Source organism: Urocitellus parryii, chromosome 7, assembly GCF_045843805.1.
Source record: "Urocitellus parryii isolate mUroPar1 chromosome 7, mUroPar1.hap1, whole genome shotgun sequence".
Lineage (NCBI taxonomy): Eukaryota > Metazoa > Chordata > Mammalia > Rodentia > Sciuridae > Urocitellus > Urocitellus parryii.
Window position 1 is genome coordinate 10,620,702 of NC_135537.1, and position 17,356 is coordinate 10,638,057.

The 17,356-nt window shown below is 44.7% G+C and overlaps 1 protein-coding gene across 3 annotated transcripts in view; it reads left to right on the forward strand.

Annotated features, from left to right (window-relative positions):
* Positions 1–1,836: 1,836 nt before the first annotated feature.
* Adcy8 (adenylate cyclase 8) overlaps positions 1,837–17,356 on the forward strand; it is a 212,775-nt gene continuing 197,255 nt past the window's right edge. For all 3 annotated transcript variants that reach the window (XM_026407468.2, XM_026407475.2, XM_026407480.2), the window contains exon 1: positions 1,837–2,802. In XM_026407468.2, coding sequence (XP_026263253.2) covers positions 1,837–2,802 — 966 coding nt within the window. The remainder of the gene's footprint in view (positions 2,803–17,356) is intronic.

A 17,356-nucleotide genomic window follows, 5' to 3' on the forward strand; every position in this document is an offset into this window, starting at 1 on the left:
CTTTCCCCAACAAGCTCCTCCCGCATCCCGACTGCTGGCGGGAAGAAATTTAGTGTGAGAAATTTGCAGGGGTCGCCCCAATTTTAATACCAGGCGCCCTCCACTCCTCCGGATCGGCGGAGTAAAAAGATCCCCGCAGGAAACTGTCTGCCTCTCGGATCGCGGCTTCTTGGGTGATCTGGGGCTTCGCCTGAAGTTGGCTTTGTCGAAAGACATTCGGTTGGGTAGGGGGCGGGGAAGAGACCCTCTATCCATTCGCGCTGTGCTCTGGGAGTCCGTGGGCAAAGCGGCCTACTAGTTCTGGCTCCGCACCTGCCGAGGACCAGAGCCAGTGCTTAAAAAAGAACAGCGGAGGAACCGACAGGCGCGGCCAGCTGGAGCGCTGGATAGTAGAGCCGAGGGAGGGCCAGGAGCGCAGCCGCCCGCGCCAGCCCGCAGGGGTCCTCTCCCACGCTGGTCCGCGCGTGTGGCTGCCTTCAGGACCAGGGGCGTCCTGGCCAGACCTGGGTGCGTGGTCCCAGACGCCACCACCACTCCAACCCGGGTTCCGGGGGCGTGGCTTTGCGCGGAGGCGGGTTTAAGTCGCCGCGAGTGTCTGACCGCTCTGACAGGTCCCCAAATTCCTCCCAGTCTCTTGGTCCCTCTGCGCGCTCCAGAGCGCTGGGTGGCACGCTGAGCTTCCCGGGGTCTGGAGGCGTTTCATCGACTCCCACGCGGCCTGGGGCCTGTTTTCTCTCCCAAACCTACTGCCGCGGCACCCGCCAACCTTCGGTTCTCAGCCTCAGAATCCGCACCACTGGCTTCTCTGCGTACTCAGAGCTATGGCTTGGGAGCCCTCCCCACTTTTTCTTTTTCCCTTTTCCTACTCCTCCTAGCTCTGGGCCAAATGGACACCAAAGAGCGTAGTGAAGGGGATGGGAACTGTATGCTGACCTCTCAGAAGCACATCTGCAAGCGTTGACCTCATCTTATAGCCGAGGCTGGGACCCTGGGCCAGAGACCCTCCGCCTTCCTCACCAAGGGATGATTCTGGCCAGAGACAGCTCTGCGCTGTCAATCCTCGCTCTGGAAGTGGTGACAGCCAAGAACCAGCCAAGGAGGGAGCTCCAGCACACCTCTTCCTCCAAATTAACTGTTTGGTGACTTGTGAGCACTGGGGCTACCACCTCTCCAACCTTCCCGCGAGGCGCCCGGTCACCTCTTGGTCCCCCACTCCTCCTCCTTAATTGCTCCCGCCCCCAGCTCCGCCCCGGCTCCCCATCCCAGTGCAATGGAGTTCTCCGAAGGGCGATGAATCGAGCTACAGCTGCTAACTTCGGACCCCATCGCCGCCGCCGGTCACCCCCGGCCAGCCCCCCTGCACTCGTCCAGCCGTGGGCGTCGGGAGACCAGTGCCGCAGCCAGGACCCGCCCGACGCGCAGCAGAACCACTGCGCCCAGGCACCTGGGTACCTCTTGGAGAGCAAAGGCTGCGCCAAGACGCTGAGCCTAGAAGGAGCCTAAGAAGAGCCTGAGCCCGGGAAGTGGGCTGCGTGCCTCAGAGAGCCACAGCTTCTTCAGACAAAAAACCACCACCACGGCTGCGTACCCAAGCTGCGCGAGTTGGCGGGAGGGTGGCTCTCAAGGACGCAGGGGTCTGCTTCGATCTTCCAGGAGCCCATTTACCCGGGCGCACTATGACCTGACCTGCGGGGCCCCCTACCAAGGGTTCCTGCTACCAGGCAGCCTAGGATAGAGAAGCTCGCTGCCCAGCTCCTACCAGGTCGTTTTCGGGTCTTTGGAAACCCCTTCCTTTAACTGCCTCCCCCAGGTTCTGCGCCTAGCTCCCTTGGCGCCATGGAGCTCTCGGATGTGCGCTGCCTTAGCGGTAGCGAAGAACTCTACACCATCCACCCGACGCCCCCGGCCGGCGACGGGGGGAGCGGCTCCCGGCCACAGCGGCTGCTGTGGCAGACGGCGGTGCGGCACATCACCGAGCAGCGCTTCATTCTCGGGCACCGGGGCGGCAGCGGCAGCGGCGGCGGGAGCGGTGGTTCCCGCAAAGCCTCGAACCCTGTCGGCAGCGGTCCCAATCATCATGCGCAGCAGCTGTCCAGCGACTCCGCGCTTCCCCTATATTCTCTGGGGCCAGGGGAGCGAGCGCACAGCACTGGCGGCACAAAAGTCTTCCCGGAACGCAGCGGGAGTGGCAGTGGCAGCGGCAGCGGAGGTGGGGGCGACCTAGGCTTCCTACACCTTGACTGTGCCCCGAGCAACTCGGATTTCTTTCTCAATGGGGGCTACAGCTACCGAGGGGTCATTTTTCCCACCCTGCGCAACTCCTTCAAGTCTCGGGATCTGGAACGCCTCTACCAGCGATATTTCCTGGGCCAGAGGCGCAAATCCGAGGTGGTGATGAACGTTCTGGATGTGCTGACCAAACTTACGCTCTTGGTCCTTCACTTGAGCCTGGCCTCAGCTCCCATGGACCCGCTCAAGGGCATCCTCCTTGGTTTTTTCACTGGTATTGAGGTGGTGATCTGCGCCCTGGTGGTGGTCCGGAAGGATACCACCTCGCACACATACCTACAGTACAGTGGTGTGGTCACCTGGGTGGCCATGACCACCCAGATTCTGGCGGCTGGCCTGGGCTATGGGCTCCTGGGCGACGGCATAGGTTACGTGCTCTTCACGCTTTTTGCCACCTACAGCATGCTGCCGCTGCCACTTACCTGGGCCATCCTGGCTGGCCTGTGCACCTCGCTGCTGCAGGTGATCCTCCAAGTGGTCATTCCCCGGCTGGCGGTCATTTCCATCAACCAGGTAACTCCTGCCTGTCTTGTTTTCACCTCCGGACTCCCCAGTAAATAGCTTCCACAGAGCCAGGGTTGCCTCACTCTTGAATCCCCTCCCCCAGCCTGGCACCTAGGTAGCTTTGGTGCCGGTGGGATCTTCTCTCTTTCTTCTTGGAGAAAGTGGAAATAAATGACCTCTCAAAGTTTCTGCCAGCTCTACCCTTTCATTCTGACATCAGCTAAAAAAAAAAAAAAAAAAAAAAAAAAAAAAAAAAAAAAAAAAAAAAAAAAGATTTATTTCTGCTACACACCCCCCCAGGGTCTGCAATCTGTGGTGCAGGTGACAGAAGGAGGAGAAGCACCCAGATTTAGAAGGTGACCCTTAGTTAAGAGATTAACTCACTAGAGTCAGAGTCACCACAGAATGTTGTAAGGAACTCTGGGATTCACAATTGGGATTGTGCATTTCTCCGTGACACAATCCTCAGCTCTAGAAGGAACCAATGTTTGTTAAACACTGCTGGTACTGGATTCCCTACAAATGTTTGCTCACCCAATCCTATGACATGATTTTATTTGGGAATTTTTATTGCCTTGGAGACCTAACATGATTATCTTCTCTCATTATCATATCCAACCCCAGTGTATAAATCAAACTCAAGAGTTGAAGGATGCCAGGAGTATTGGCAAAGAATGAAAGTTTTGATCAATTGAAAATGGGCATTTTGATGTAGATGGTTTGTAATATTTAGGGAAAATCTCATTCATTAGGTTTCTTTCTCCTTTCTCCCCACTTTTCTTCTCTTTTCTCATTAAATATAGATGTGTTTGTGTGAACAAACTTCTCATTGTCTGTGGATGAGGAGGTGGACAAAGACTCCATTGTTTAAATTCACTCAAACCAATTGATAATTAATGACCTGACACTTTCTTTACCAATCGTCTGGGGAGTGCATTTGGGGGGGCTTGTCAATGATGCAAACATACCAATGGCAATGTTTTTAGATAGAAGGCTGATGTGAGGTACTTGGGCAAGGTGGGCATTTTGCCCATTCCTGCCCCCTCCCCAACCTCTTCTGTCCTCTTCTATCACTTTTGCTGTATTAGAAGATGTACTCCTCTGCCTTGTGGTTGAGTTTGAATAGATAGTTCTCGGACTAAACAGGCAAAGCACTACTGGAAATTATGGACAATTTTTAGATTGCCAACCCCATTAGAATGCTTTACTATCATTGATCTCTAGGCTTCTACTTGATTCGGCCTTGTCTCTTCTGATGGCTCTATATCCATTTGCTCAGGTTACTTATCTGGTTGGCTGCCCTTTCAGTGCTTTTTGAAGTGTCTCTGGATAAAGCAGAGAGCATATAAAATACATGACTGTGATCATCAGGCATGAAATTGGAAGATAAGAATCTATAAGGGTCAATCCACTGAATGTGTCCCTTATAAAAGACAAGAATGAATATTTTCTCAAAATTGTCATGAACCTTACAAATAATAATGTTTCAATTGGGGAGAAAGAGTAATATTATTTGAGATGGCATAAAATTATCCAGTGTATTAGCTGTTTCTCAAATCTGTATACACATAGATCTGAAGCACAATATATATAAATCTATTTTCACCAAAGCTCTTTCTTTCTTTGCATTTTTGATTATATATTTAAACATCAGCATTATCTTTCCTTTATTCTCTTGCTCTTCTTTTCCTCCCCTGCCAGTCCTCTTTTTTTCCTTCCCATTTCCTTCTGTCTTTAAAATCTAACTCATTATGAGTTGTTTTCACAATATACCATAACTATCTGATCATGTGCAGAAAATTCCATTTCTTATAAGCCACCACTCTTCACACAGTAGCCTTTCTTGGTACATGCTACTAAAAGACTTCATCAAGTAAGTTTGGAGTAGTATTTAGAATAACACATCCTAAGTGGCAAATTATGAATATTTTCGAAGTTCTAAGTATAGAGATCTTTTCCTTGCCAAGTGAATCCAGAAAGGAAATTTTGGCTCCATATTTGTTTTATACTCTACTCAAATACTACCAGATGGAAGATTAAAAATAACCCCCATGTCTCCCCACTCCCACCCCATAAGGAACAGCTCTCCACTGTGAAAACTGAGGTCCTGATTCATGTAAACCAAGCCCATCCACCTTCCTGATTGGGTAGGATTGTAGATAAACTGTGGTTTCCTAGGTCCAGCCACCTGTCACAAGATTGGAGGAACAACCAAAGCGCTCTCCCCTCTGTAGGTGCTGAAAGATCCCTTAAACATTTTCCTTTGGTGCCCTCTAGGGGTTTAAGCTTCTTTCCTAGATCTTGTAGATAGATGAAGGGGGAAATTAATCTCCTTTAAAAATGTCTGTGAGTTTTGAAGAGATACTGTTTAGTTTTCCCTATTTGATAGTATATGCAACACACTTCAAAGCTGATGCTGACATTTAATAGCACCTAAAGTAAAATCCTAACTCCTCACCATAGCCTACTCCACCCTCTGCTCTAAGTTGGTTGCTGCTTCTCTCTCAATTGGATTTCCTTCTCTACTTCTCCTCAAACTTGAAGTACTGTGTCTATTTTAAGTCTTTCAAATGCCCCAGGTCTTTTCTACTTCTGGACCATTGTTCTTGCTGCCTAGAACAAATTTTCCCAGGTCTTCATAGGATAAACACATTCCTATGATCATAGACTCTCAAAATTCAGTCTCTCTAATTCATGAGTTGTTTTAATTTCTCTAGAGAAGGTACACCATAGATGCAAGAGGGTTGTCTATCATATTTGCCATTTTATCTTCAGCATCTATAAAAATGTCAAACATACAGTAGATAACCAAGTCACAAAATGAATGAACTTATTCATCATATGGGTGATATTATAGAATGTACAAGTGCCCTTTATTGTGCATACACATGCATACACATAAGGGCACACAGTTAAATTATATGTGTGTAAGGCAGTCGCTTTCCCTCAAAGATATTTTTGAAAAATCAAAGCACAATGCATTACATTTGTATGATATTTTGCATGTTACTAAGGGCCTTTATGTGTGATGATAAAGGCCTTTATGATGTCAAATAGATGGTTCCTTAATTTTCATTTTAAAGTAAAATGAAAGATTCTTAGAAAAGGGACATCCTGAATATCAGGAGCCTAGAAAGGGGTGAGGGCAAGATGCAAACCCTGGCTCCAGTGCCAGTCATTCTTGAGCAACCATTCAAGGGTTAGCCTTTTGAACACAGCATTTGGAGTTGTTCTAGAGTGAAGAGTACCTGTTTCACTGTTCATCAGTAATGCCTCATATAGTTCATGAATGAACATCTAATGAAGAAGCCAAAGGGAAATTATGAGTGAAAAATGACAGAATTGCTAGGCAAAGATTCTTTGTAACTAGCTCATCGTCATGCTCAGCTGGAGACAAATTTGTCAACCAAAGGCCATAAACCCTAGAATATCATCTTTCTCTACATTAATCTTAATTCCCTTTAAGAGGATGGCTCCGGATGAATTTAGCATTTTCAAGAATCAGGAAACTGAAACGAAAGTAGGGAGTGAGCATACCTTGGCAACTGTTTCACTTCACTGGAAATGTCATTTTCAGGAGTAACAAATGAGCCAATGATTGCATTCCCTTAATCCAAGCCATGCGGCTCTGCTCCTCCTCTGTTCCTCCTGCGGGAAATCACATCTGTGGCTTGACAGGGCAACAACCACACTACACGTCTCTGCAGACACACAGTATGAAGAGACAAAGCCCGTTGTCAATTTGAATTGCAACTGTAAATACAGGATGGAACCTATAAGGGGCCATCTGGGAGGCTCCTCACCAGCAAAGACATGGTGTATGTTTTCCCACTCAGATAACAATTAGGCTAAAATCATTAACTTCCCGCCCAAATGAAGAGATTATGGTCCAGGGCAGATTTGATTACCCATTGTATTTTCTGAACTGAGTGACACTGGAATTATTTAAAGACCTTCCAAAGTTTCAAAGCTCAGTTTGAAGGACGCCTTTCATTTCACTTGACCAAGAGCAGCAATGGGAAGCTCTAGGGCTGTAGTTATTCCTTCTTTGAAAACTCCACCCAATTTCACTTTGATCAGCTTTCGTATGTGATTCAAACCAATGGCAGGAATGCCTTCCCCAGACTCTCAGACCCTGATATGTTTGTTGATCCTGCCAGTTCAATGCATTCATCAGAAAATTCATTAGAAGATGACATTACATACATAAATAAAATATTAATCATAAGGTTATATTTACTAGGTTCTTTCATAGGGTAGATCAGTTCTAAGCACTGTTGCTATAATTAGCATTTTACTCTATTTTAATTGCTGGTGGCAATAATAAGAGCTACCTAACATTTGAAAGTCATCTCATTCTCATTCTTCAGCTCATTAGTGATAAGATAGAGGAAATCATTTATTTATTGGAAAACTGAGAGGCAGCAATGTTTAACCAGAAGATTGCTGCATTAGGCTTTCCTCTGGGGGATTCTAAAATGTTACAGCTAGTGGCCAATTAGTTTTCTGTGCCTGTAAGTAAGGTGGATAAGCAGAAGTGTCAGAGTGGAGGTGATTTCTCCAAGATAGCTCTATAAGCAGAGGCAGCCAGGTATGCAAATCCGGGTCAGTGAGTGCTCAAGGTCATTCTGTCACATTTGAATTTCCCTTACAACATTTTCTTTCCTGCCTTATATGTATCCTGTCAAACAGCAGAGTCTAGCACCAGAAAAAATGCTAATTAAGTAATGATCCCTAAACCTGCCAAACAACGAGGGACATTTAGTCTACCATTTGACCCTTAAAAAATCCTTTAGGAGAGAGTCAATTTTTCATATTGAGTAAAATAATGGAGCATGGTATGAGCAGATGAGGGTTAGGAGACAAGAAGCCTCTATGGGAGGCTTGAATATGCATGTCTGATTACTTAAATGAAGGGCTGACTTCACAGTGAAGATAAACCTGTATAATGGAATTACCAACATCTTCCCCATTTATACAATTTAAACATAAGTGTAGGATATTATATGTTCTTTGTCTGTGTCTAAGGCTCTTTGTAGCTAACTCAAATCAAATCAAAGGAATCTTGTGAGCACTTAATGTATGATAAATGGCTTGTAACTTAAATCACCCCAATTAGGTAGTTGCTACTAAGGTAAACACTCACTTCAGAACACATAAATATCCATTAGGTGAATGTGGCTGGGATCTGCTTAATACACCTCACTGGTTGGTATGTTACACTCTCCAGGACCCTAAACACCTCCATTATTACCTCCATTTCTGTACATTCCCTTAGCAAATTCACACAGGCTTTAAGAAATAATTGCAACATCCCGGGGTGTCTGAGAAAAATGACTTTCAAAAACAGATTTGAGTGTCAACCTTCCGAAGAGGTTCCTCTGAATGCCAGAAAATGGAGACATTATTCTCTCTTCCTTGTGAAAAATACGCAATTGCCCTTTTCATCCTTTCTTTCCCTCTCTGTCTCTCTCTCTCGTGCATGCTCTGTCTCTTCCTTCCTTTTTCTTTTCTTTTTTCTCCTTTTTCTATCGTACAGGAGGAGGACAGGCTTTGTAAAGGGTATTTTTAATGACAGCTGCAATGACCAATTAAATCCCTCCAACCCTGGCCTGAACACAGCTTTGCCCTGGAGTCTCAAATAGGTTTTGTGTCTGTGTATTTAGAGAGAGTTGTAAACTGATTGTGTGGTGTGTGCTTTGCAAGATTGAATTATGAACTTGTTTTCCTTCATATCCGGTAATATCACCTGACTGGTATCAGCGGGCCAGAGCATAATTAGATTAGAACTGGGAAGACTGGGGGCCTCTGCTTCTGGAGCAGCTGCTGCAATGTAGGACGAATGCATTAGTCATATTTACACTTTGATGATTGATGGCATTTTAAGAGCTCATCAAAAATAAGTGAAACCAAGCATAAAAAGAAAAATTTACCAAAGGAAAAAAAAAAAAAAACCAGTTTATCCCAAATTCAGTACTGCTGGCAACATGTAATCAAAGGACATTGCTACAATCATCAGAGGTGACATTTCACTGTTATCTAAATATTTCTTGGGATGCTAATTTATTCATTTCACAAGTATGTCTATTTGAGATGATCCTACATGTGTTTATTTCCAGAGCATAGAAGACACTATTCATCTTAAATCTTTCCTCTTACCAGAAAATGGGCACAACATTGATTCTCAGAGAGACCAGGAGACCCCGAATATACACAGTTGGGCAACACATCAGTTTACTTGACAGTTTCTTCTGAAGCATATTCTTGGTTTTGTCTCTGGGCTGGAATTAAAGTAACAGGACCTAAAGGTTGGCAGCAGTATGGGAGTTTGGAGAGTGTTTGCGATACCTTGGTTTGAACCTCAGTTAGCCAGATAATGGGCTATATAAATCAAATCTTCCCCAGGATTTCCTTAGGGCTAGAGTGCAGGAATGCTGCTCTCACCAGCCACCACCAGGCAGGAAAAGTCAGTATAATCTGCCCTGTGCTTCCCCAGGAAATGTAATTGGATTTACACACTCCAATTCTATCATGTGAGTTTTGTTTATGAAGGACTATTTTAAGAAGTCAGGTCACTTAAGCAGCGCTTCAGAAGCCAGCTCTTCTCACTGCAAGATTTTTCACAGTCAGCTCTGTGGGGTGGAGGAAGAATGCAGAGTGGATTAATTAACCATGGAGATGCCAGACATTCTGTGGGAGGCCCAGCCACATCCTGGGCCTAATGAAGGCTCTTTTATCATCAGCAAATGCCTCCATGGGTTACCTTCTCAGCAAACCAACTGCTTATGGCACGTGTTGTCAGGTAAACCTACATCTGCTGGTTTCTTTGATATCTATGCATTGGACTCTGAATAGATGCCTGTAATTTGAATCTCGTTTGGCTAGATCATACATTTTAATACATGTAAAGCTTTGCACATCTAGGAGTTCCCTTTTACTCTACCTCCTGCCTTACAGCCCTAAACTCTGGTGTTTCACTTTGCAAAACGTCTCTGAAGCACAAACCCCCCCACAACAGGACCTGATAAAGTTATGCATGGTGAAGGCCCGAGCTAGATATGCAATAAATCACATTGATGTTTTATGGTTTCTCTTTCAACAAGAGAAGGTTTAAAAGTGCCATCTCTATATAAAAGGCATATCCATGTAAGATTTTCACATTAAAAAAAAAACTATAACCAATTTGTGAACAACCCATCTTTGTCCTGTGTCAGCTGGTTTTCCAGTTAACTAGAGCAGACTATTTCAGAATCAGAATCTTTCCTTTGATGTGTGTGTGTGTGTGTGTGTGTGTGTGTGTGTGTGTGCCTATGTGCTTGTATGTAGAGTAAACATGATTCCTTATAAAATAGACACTGCTGAGGATTAGGCAATGCAGAATCCAAATACATGTCTTTCTTCAACTTAGAACACAATGAATGCAACATATAAAATCAAACAGAATGAGAGTAAAAACCACCACCAACAAGGAAACATGAGGATAACACCCCTGGAAGGCCTGAGAGTAGAAGGTATGTAGAAGGAAGGTATGACTGTCCTCCTTGTTTGGGGTTCTCCCATGACAAACAGTCTGATTGTTTTATATGAGTCTCCTATGGGATGGAATAAAGACCAACAGCCATTACAGCAGAAGAAACTTTGGTTTACTGAAAGGTGAGGCTTATCCAGGGGTTTTTTGAAGTGATGAGCTTCCTGTCATGGGATTCATCAAGGGAAAGCTGTACATAGAACAATCCATCAGGGATGTCACACAGGAGATTCCTGGATAGGGAAGTCTTTCCCCCAAGGTCAATTGAAAGCAGTAGCTATATCTACTAGCTATCATGGTGACTCTGCTGGCAGGAGAAAGGAAAAGGCAAAGGGCATTAGGTAAAAACTCTCAAGGAACATGTCACCTGACTTTGCTGAGCTCCTCTGAGATACTTGCCCAACAAAGCCTGTTTATATTTTAGGGACCAGAATTATGACCATAAATAAGAAATGTTGAAAAAAATAGACTTTACTGCCCCTTAAAAACATAAAGATTGGGTTAGAAAGAATGAAAGAAGCAGGACTGAGTAAGTAAGTATTCACAGATTGGTGTTGGCATCCTGCTGGGGTCCAGGTCCGGGACACAGTGGTTTACTATTAGATCAGGCTGTTACTGCATTGGAGCTGAAACTGGGATGGGTCTTGGGAGGAAGTTTGTGACTCCAGGAAAAAGGTTGGCAGGTTTATATCTGGCTGTTAGACACACTGAGAGCACAGAACTCAGCAAATATTTTACACAAATGCAGGTCTTTGTTCCTTTTACTACAATCCTCTAAAGCATGAAACTCCAGACCTGCAGTGAATTTGTCTTAGGAATGATGTGAAAGGAAAGGTCAGACCCTAGAAGAAGTCGAAGACATGGTAGACAGGTGTGGCCCTTCCTTCCTGGTTAAGAACCTGGGGAAGGGCTGCCAGTTCAGTCATTTGAGCATCACTTAACACAAACCAAATTACTCCCAAGCCTGGTGACCTGCAGACATGGTCATGCTCCCTAAGGAGCATCTGCCTCATATTAGGCAAGGTCCAGCTGGTCTGCATCTCTGAGGACTCCCATTTACCCTGTTAACAATGACCTCTGCTAAAAACTGAGGAACTTCTCTGGGGCTCCAGACCATCCATCCCCATAGAGAAAGGACAGGCAGGGAGCCTAGGCAAGGCTCAAGGTTTTCCTTGGTGCATTGCTGCACCCTATATCAGCAATGTCCTAATGTTCCCCTGTGCCCACCAGACTGTGAGTATCTGGGTTCAAGGATTGTATGGCATTCATGTTTTGTGCCCTCACACCTATAATAGCAGATGGCACATGGACAACTCTGAATAGTACACTTTTAAATGGATGGAATGAACAAATGTGACATGACCACCGCCTTCCCCCTGACCACCTCTACCGCACACACAGCCACACAGTCATCAACAGGGAATGAGAAAATGAAGACAGAAGAGAAACCAGTTTCTCTATTCAATACAGGCAAAAATACATCCGAAATTATCCCACAATGTGCTTTGTACAGGAAGTCACAGGCTGAGCTTTGCTACACATATGCTAAAGAAGTTAAGTAATGTGAAACAAACTTGACATAATTAAACAGATCATTAAAATTTTAAAAGGGAGGGGATATAGACCTGGATTATCTATTGGTACTTGTCCATTCCTAAAGAGTTGAAATCCCTCAGGCCCCTCCATTCTAAGTCCAAGCCTAACACAGGTGTACTTCTACCCGTCTCTGTCTTCTTTGCTCTTGGACACCTTGCCTCTGAATCCCAGTTCCTGGGTCAGCTCAGTGCTTCATGGCACATTCAAAACCTCCTCTTCAACTTGATGTCCAGTGCGGCCTTTCTGGTGGATGCTTGCCCACTGGCCCTTTACAGTTGTGGCCGAGGGCAGCAGAAGGTGCTCCCTACTTCTGATCTGACTCCTGATGCTCCATGCACAGGAGGCTGGTCTCCCTCCCCCCAAGGGAAGGACATTGAGCAAAGCAGATCGGCTTTGCTGGCATCAAAGCTAGACAATTTTTTAGGTTGCTGTTTTCTGCAGCTTAAAATCTGTCATGTAAAGACCAGGTTGTACCCTAACTGGACCAGTTTATCAGTAGACTCAAAAGCAAACTTAAAGCCTGATTTTAGGTATCAGAACCCAATGCAGTTGCACTTTCGGTTTTGAATTATGTGAAATATTATCCTACTTAGTTCATTTTTCTACCATCCATTATTTCAAGGAACAAAATCAATGAGAACAATCTTGTTATCTTCTAAGCTCGAAGTCAAAATCCTCTGCACTCTTGGGCAAGCCTTGGGTGGTGGGCAGCCCGATTGAGAATGGCCCCATGGCTCCAAGTGGTCAGTCGGTGTTCAGTGAGTACAAAGTCTCTCCTTTTTAATTTATGAGGCAGAAATTCTGCCCTTGTCTCCTACCAAGTGAATAATGACATCATGCACAGCTCTTGGGGCCCTGTCCAAGCTATCTCAGCTAGAGAGGAGCTGTGCCAATGGACAGTTAGAGATATTTTTGAAACTATGTAAGTACATTTCCTTAAAAACAGAAACCACAAATTCTCATCCTATTTTCTGCTACGGATTTTTCTCAGTGACTTTGGCCAAAGAAATGGCTTCGGCTTCTTTGGATGAAAATTTTTATATATATATAACATTATGAAGGGCGTCTCACCCTCCTCTGACTGCATTCCCCTTTACCTGTCTATGCATTCTAACTTCTGCCTTGTGTTTCTGCTCTTGGCCACCATGTGCCTCTTGCCAATTGGGCTGAGCTTCACAAAGTCTGGGGTGGTACCCATGTCACTGTTGAGTCTCTGTATCATAGTCTGGTGCTGGTTACATACTCTCTCTTTCTCATGAGTCTTTGGAACTTGCTCTTTAATTCACCTCTTTGATGTCGGAGCTCCTTAAGTTTCCATCCCATTGGCTGTCCCTTCTCTCACACCACACCCCTCCCTGGACAGCCACCTGCCTCCCTCGGTTCACAACCATGTATCTGTGTGCAGATCACTCCTAACTCTATATAGCCCACCAGTCTTCTTTGCTAAACATAAGACTGGACACTCTAGTAACCTACTGGATGCCATCATTGGAGTGTCCCATAGACAGTCCAACCTGAACAAGCCCCAATCAACTCCCTCCTGCTCAACTTCATTGTGGAATTCTGATGGTTTAATCCATTGCTGGTCAATCCATAACTCTACATTCTGCTCTTCCCATTCTACTGCAATCCCTTGTCCCCACTATTTCTCAAATCTTTCATTCTTCTTGTTTCTCCATACAACTCCCACCCCCACCCCCAGCGTGTGCTGTTCCCAAGTGCTAGCATACCCTCATATGACTCCACTGGTAAGTCTACTGTGTCTGTCATCACCAGTCACCTGCACACCCCATGCTGGCTTCTGTGTGTGTTTTCCAGGATATCTCTTCTTGTTCTTCCTTGTCTGGCAAAATTTTCTCAGGTGTCACCAGTTCCAAGAAACTTCTCCTGCACCCCTTCACTAAGACAGGTGCTGGCTTAAAAATAAAGGGCACACATTTAAGCAGAGAATCATATGTGTTTGACTTTGAAAATTTGAGCTCAGGTTCAGTGTTCCAGGGGAAAAGGGGCAAGAAAATGTCACAGAATTTGACAAAGAGACAAGCAGTCCTTCAATTAAGACTGTCTTGATGGGAGAGGATTGTGATAGGGATTTCCCTGTGCCTGACCTGCTCATCTCACAAGGAGAGCAACAGGGTATGGATTCAGACAGCCTGAGACTGATCTGTCATTTGTCCATTTCATGATACTGACAAGGGCCTCAATCTTTATGTACAAAAGATCTACATAATGAAAACTACAGAACCCTAAAGAAAGAAATCAGAGAAGATCTTAGAAGATGGAAAGATCTACCTTGCTCTTGAATAGGCAGAATTAATATAATCAAAATGGCCATACCATCAAAAGCACCATACAGATTTAGTGCAATTCATTTTCTTCATCTATAATCTGTGTGTGTTAGTTCATTAGAGATGAACTAACATGCACAGATTATTTAGATCAAGGCCTGGTAAAGAGTCATGAGTTACATTTTGTTATTATAATTTAAATTTCAAAATGATCACTCTTTTTCTTTGACTTCTCTGCTTTGAGTGGCCTTTCCCAGGCTTTGCCTGCCTTAATCAGGGTCCTATAGACCACTGCTTCCTCAATTTTAATGTGAGTAGGAATTAGTTGGGGTTCTTGTCACAGTTTAGGGTTAGGAGGAACCAGGGAGTCTGCATTTCTAATGAGTGGCCAGATGCAGGAATCTCCCAGTTTGCAGACCATGATTTGGGGGAAGGGCTTTGGAATTGAGCTTTCACTCCATCAGTGAGTTTACATCCCTCTCTGACCACAGGGCATCTGTCTGTCCCTGTACATTTGTCTTGGTCCTTTGGGGGCTGCAGGAACAAAATACTGTAGACAGCATGGCTCATAAACAAGCATTTATTTCTCACGGTCACAGAGGTGGGGAAGTCGGAGATCAAGGAGCCATAAATTTGGGGTGTGGTGAGGGCCTGCTTCCTGGTTCATGTGGCCACCTCAGGACACAGCAGCCCTCTAAGTCCTCTCTGTAAGAACATTAATACCATCCACGAGGGTTTTACCTGCATGACCTAATCACCTCCCAGAGGCCCCACCTCCTAAAATCATCATCCTGGGGTTAGTAATTCAACATAGGAATTTGGAGGGGACACATTCAGACAACAGGAACATTCTTGTATAATTTATCAGTTCATTCCTTCATTTAATCCTCCATATGACAAATATTTATGGAGTACCACGATGTGCTAGTGCAAGCAGCAGGGACACTGCAGGGAGGAAAGCAACTGAAGATCCTGTTATTAAAGAAATTACAATGTAGAGCCGGGGTGGCCATCAGTCAAATATGGCCCATATAAGTGACTATTCCAAGCTGAGTTAGGTGCTGCGAAGCCAGGTTGGCTGCAGGGTGTGACAGAAATGAAGCATCAGCATGCAAAATTTAGCCAGGCACTAATTCTCAGGTACCACCCCTGCACTCCTATGACCCTGCAAGGGGGTGATTCTTTAAATGCCAAATGCCAGGCAGAGAGCTGGCCTCCTTCCAGTCCTGGGCCTCATTTTCCTTGAAGAGGAAAAACCTGACTAGAACTGAGATGAGGAAATTATGCTTAACAAAGACCCGAAGAAAGAACAGGGGTTAGCAGGTCCTATTGGAACTGCATTTTCTTTGTTTCTGCTACTAAATCATGTGCTCTTGGAGGAAAGATTCTGTCCTTCTGTATGTCCCTGGGACAGACACTGGCACATCATGAGGGAATGTTATAGAAAAACCTTGTGGAGTAGATGCCTGACCAATTACATCAGCATCTGACCAATACATTAGCATCAGCATTGCTGCTTCCTTGTTGAAAGATAAGGGTGCTGAGCTCAGAAAAATTACCCCATTTCTCTCTGGTCATGTGATCAACAATGGATTCCATCTACAACTGTCTAATTCTATTCACAACTGTCTCATTCAGAAGCTGCTCCCTGGGTTTGATAGTTTGTTACAACCACTTGGTCTCAATTAACTTTGTGAGTTTCAGATACAATGAAAGAGAAAATAAATTTGTCTTCCAAATAATAGCAATGCTTATAATGATATTTATTGCTCTGTGAAGTCAGAGAAATAGTACATTATATTAAAAACACCATCTGAATACTCACACACACACAAAAAAAGACCGCCTCAGATTGTACATCCAGCACAGTGCAACTTTGTACAAGCCAATCAACCTGCCTTGGCTGCAAAACAAATTCCACACAGCTCTCAAATTCTGTCACTTTGAAATTATTTCTGAATGTCCTCACAGCTCCAAAAATTTTTTTCCCTGAGTGGATGTAGAGATTTCTGTTTTCCTGATTGATTTGGCTCCCGTGATCAGATAAGAACAATTCTTATAGCAAATGCAGCTCATCGAGGTCTTTGACCTCTCAAACTCTGAGGAAGAGAATTCTAAGTAACAATTTTCCAAACACTGAGAGAAATAGGAAATGGTACTTAATATCTAATTTCTCCTAGTGGTTTAATCACATCAGCACCATCCGCTGTAAAATTATGTGTCATTTGATTTGATCTGAAGGAACTAGTGACTGTGGTCTTTATTGGACGACTGTTTATTTTGAATATCTTATTAGTTAATTCAGGGCACTTGTCAGAATTGCCAATTTGAGTTTTTCCAAGTGTGCATGTTAGCTCTGATCAACAAGCTATTTTGTGTCAATGCTGCTCAGCAGTGACAGACCTGGGCATGACAACACCACCTGAATATCCACAACCTGAACACAGGCTTCTGTGAGGGTCTATGAGCCCCAGGACACAGACAAGGTGGCCTTGAGGAGCTCCCTCACTTAACCCTGCTATCAAAATGTCAGCACTTACTAATAAGGGAATTCAAGAATAAGAAAGGTTTAGAACCAGTGAACCAGTGCTGGATGGTATTATTATTACTTCTGCACCACAGCTGTGTCTGATGTGGTCACACGGCAACAGCCTGCCTTGCTTTGTTGTTGGCTGACAGTGATATATGGATTGCATCTATCTGTTAATCACCTGAATGGTGGAGGTGACTAGTGGAAGGGCCCTGCACCCACACTATGGCTGGCATGATCCTTGCACGCTATAAGCAAGACCCACACCTCCAGACGAGAAGATGACACTCAAGCTGCACTGTGCTTCAGGGCTCCTCCCATGTGCAAAAGTCACCCTCTGCCATGTGTCCAGATCCTTCTCATAGGAAGAGAAACAGTTTTAGTCTCAGTACTGATAATGTCTTCCCATGGGGAAATCCTCCCATACGCTATGTCCTTCATATTGTGGAAGGTAGATATAGATATAGATCTCCATCCAACTAGCCATTGATTTAAGGTAATTCGAGTGTTTAAAGGTTGAAAACATTCTACTTTATGAAGTTTACTTTGTCAGACCCATCTCATGAACCTGGGCATATTTCAGACTGTGAATTTATCCCATTATCAAACAATCATTTAATC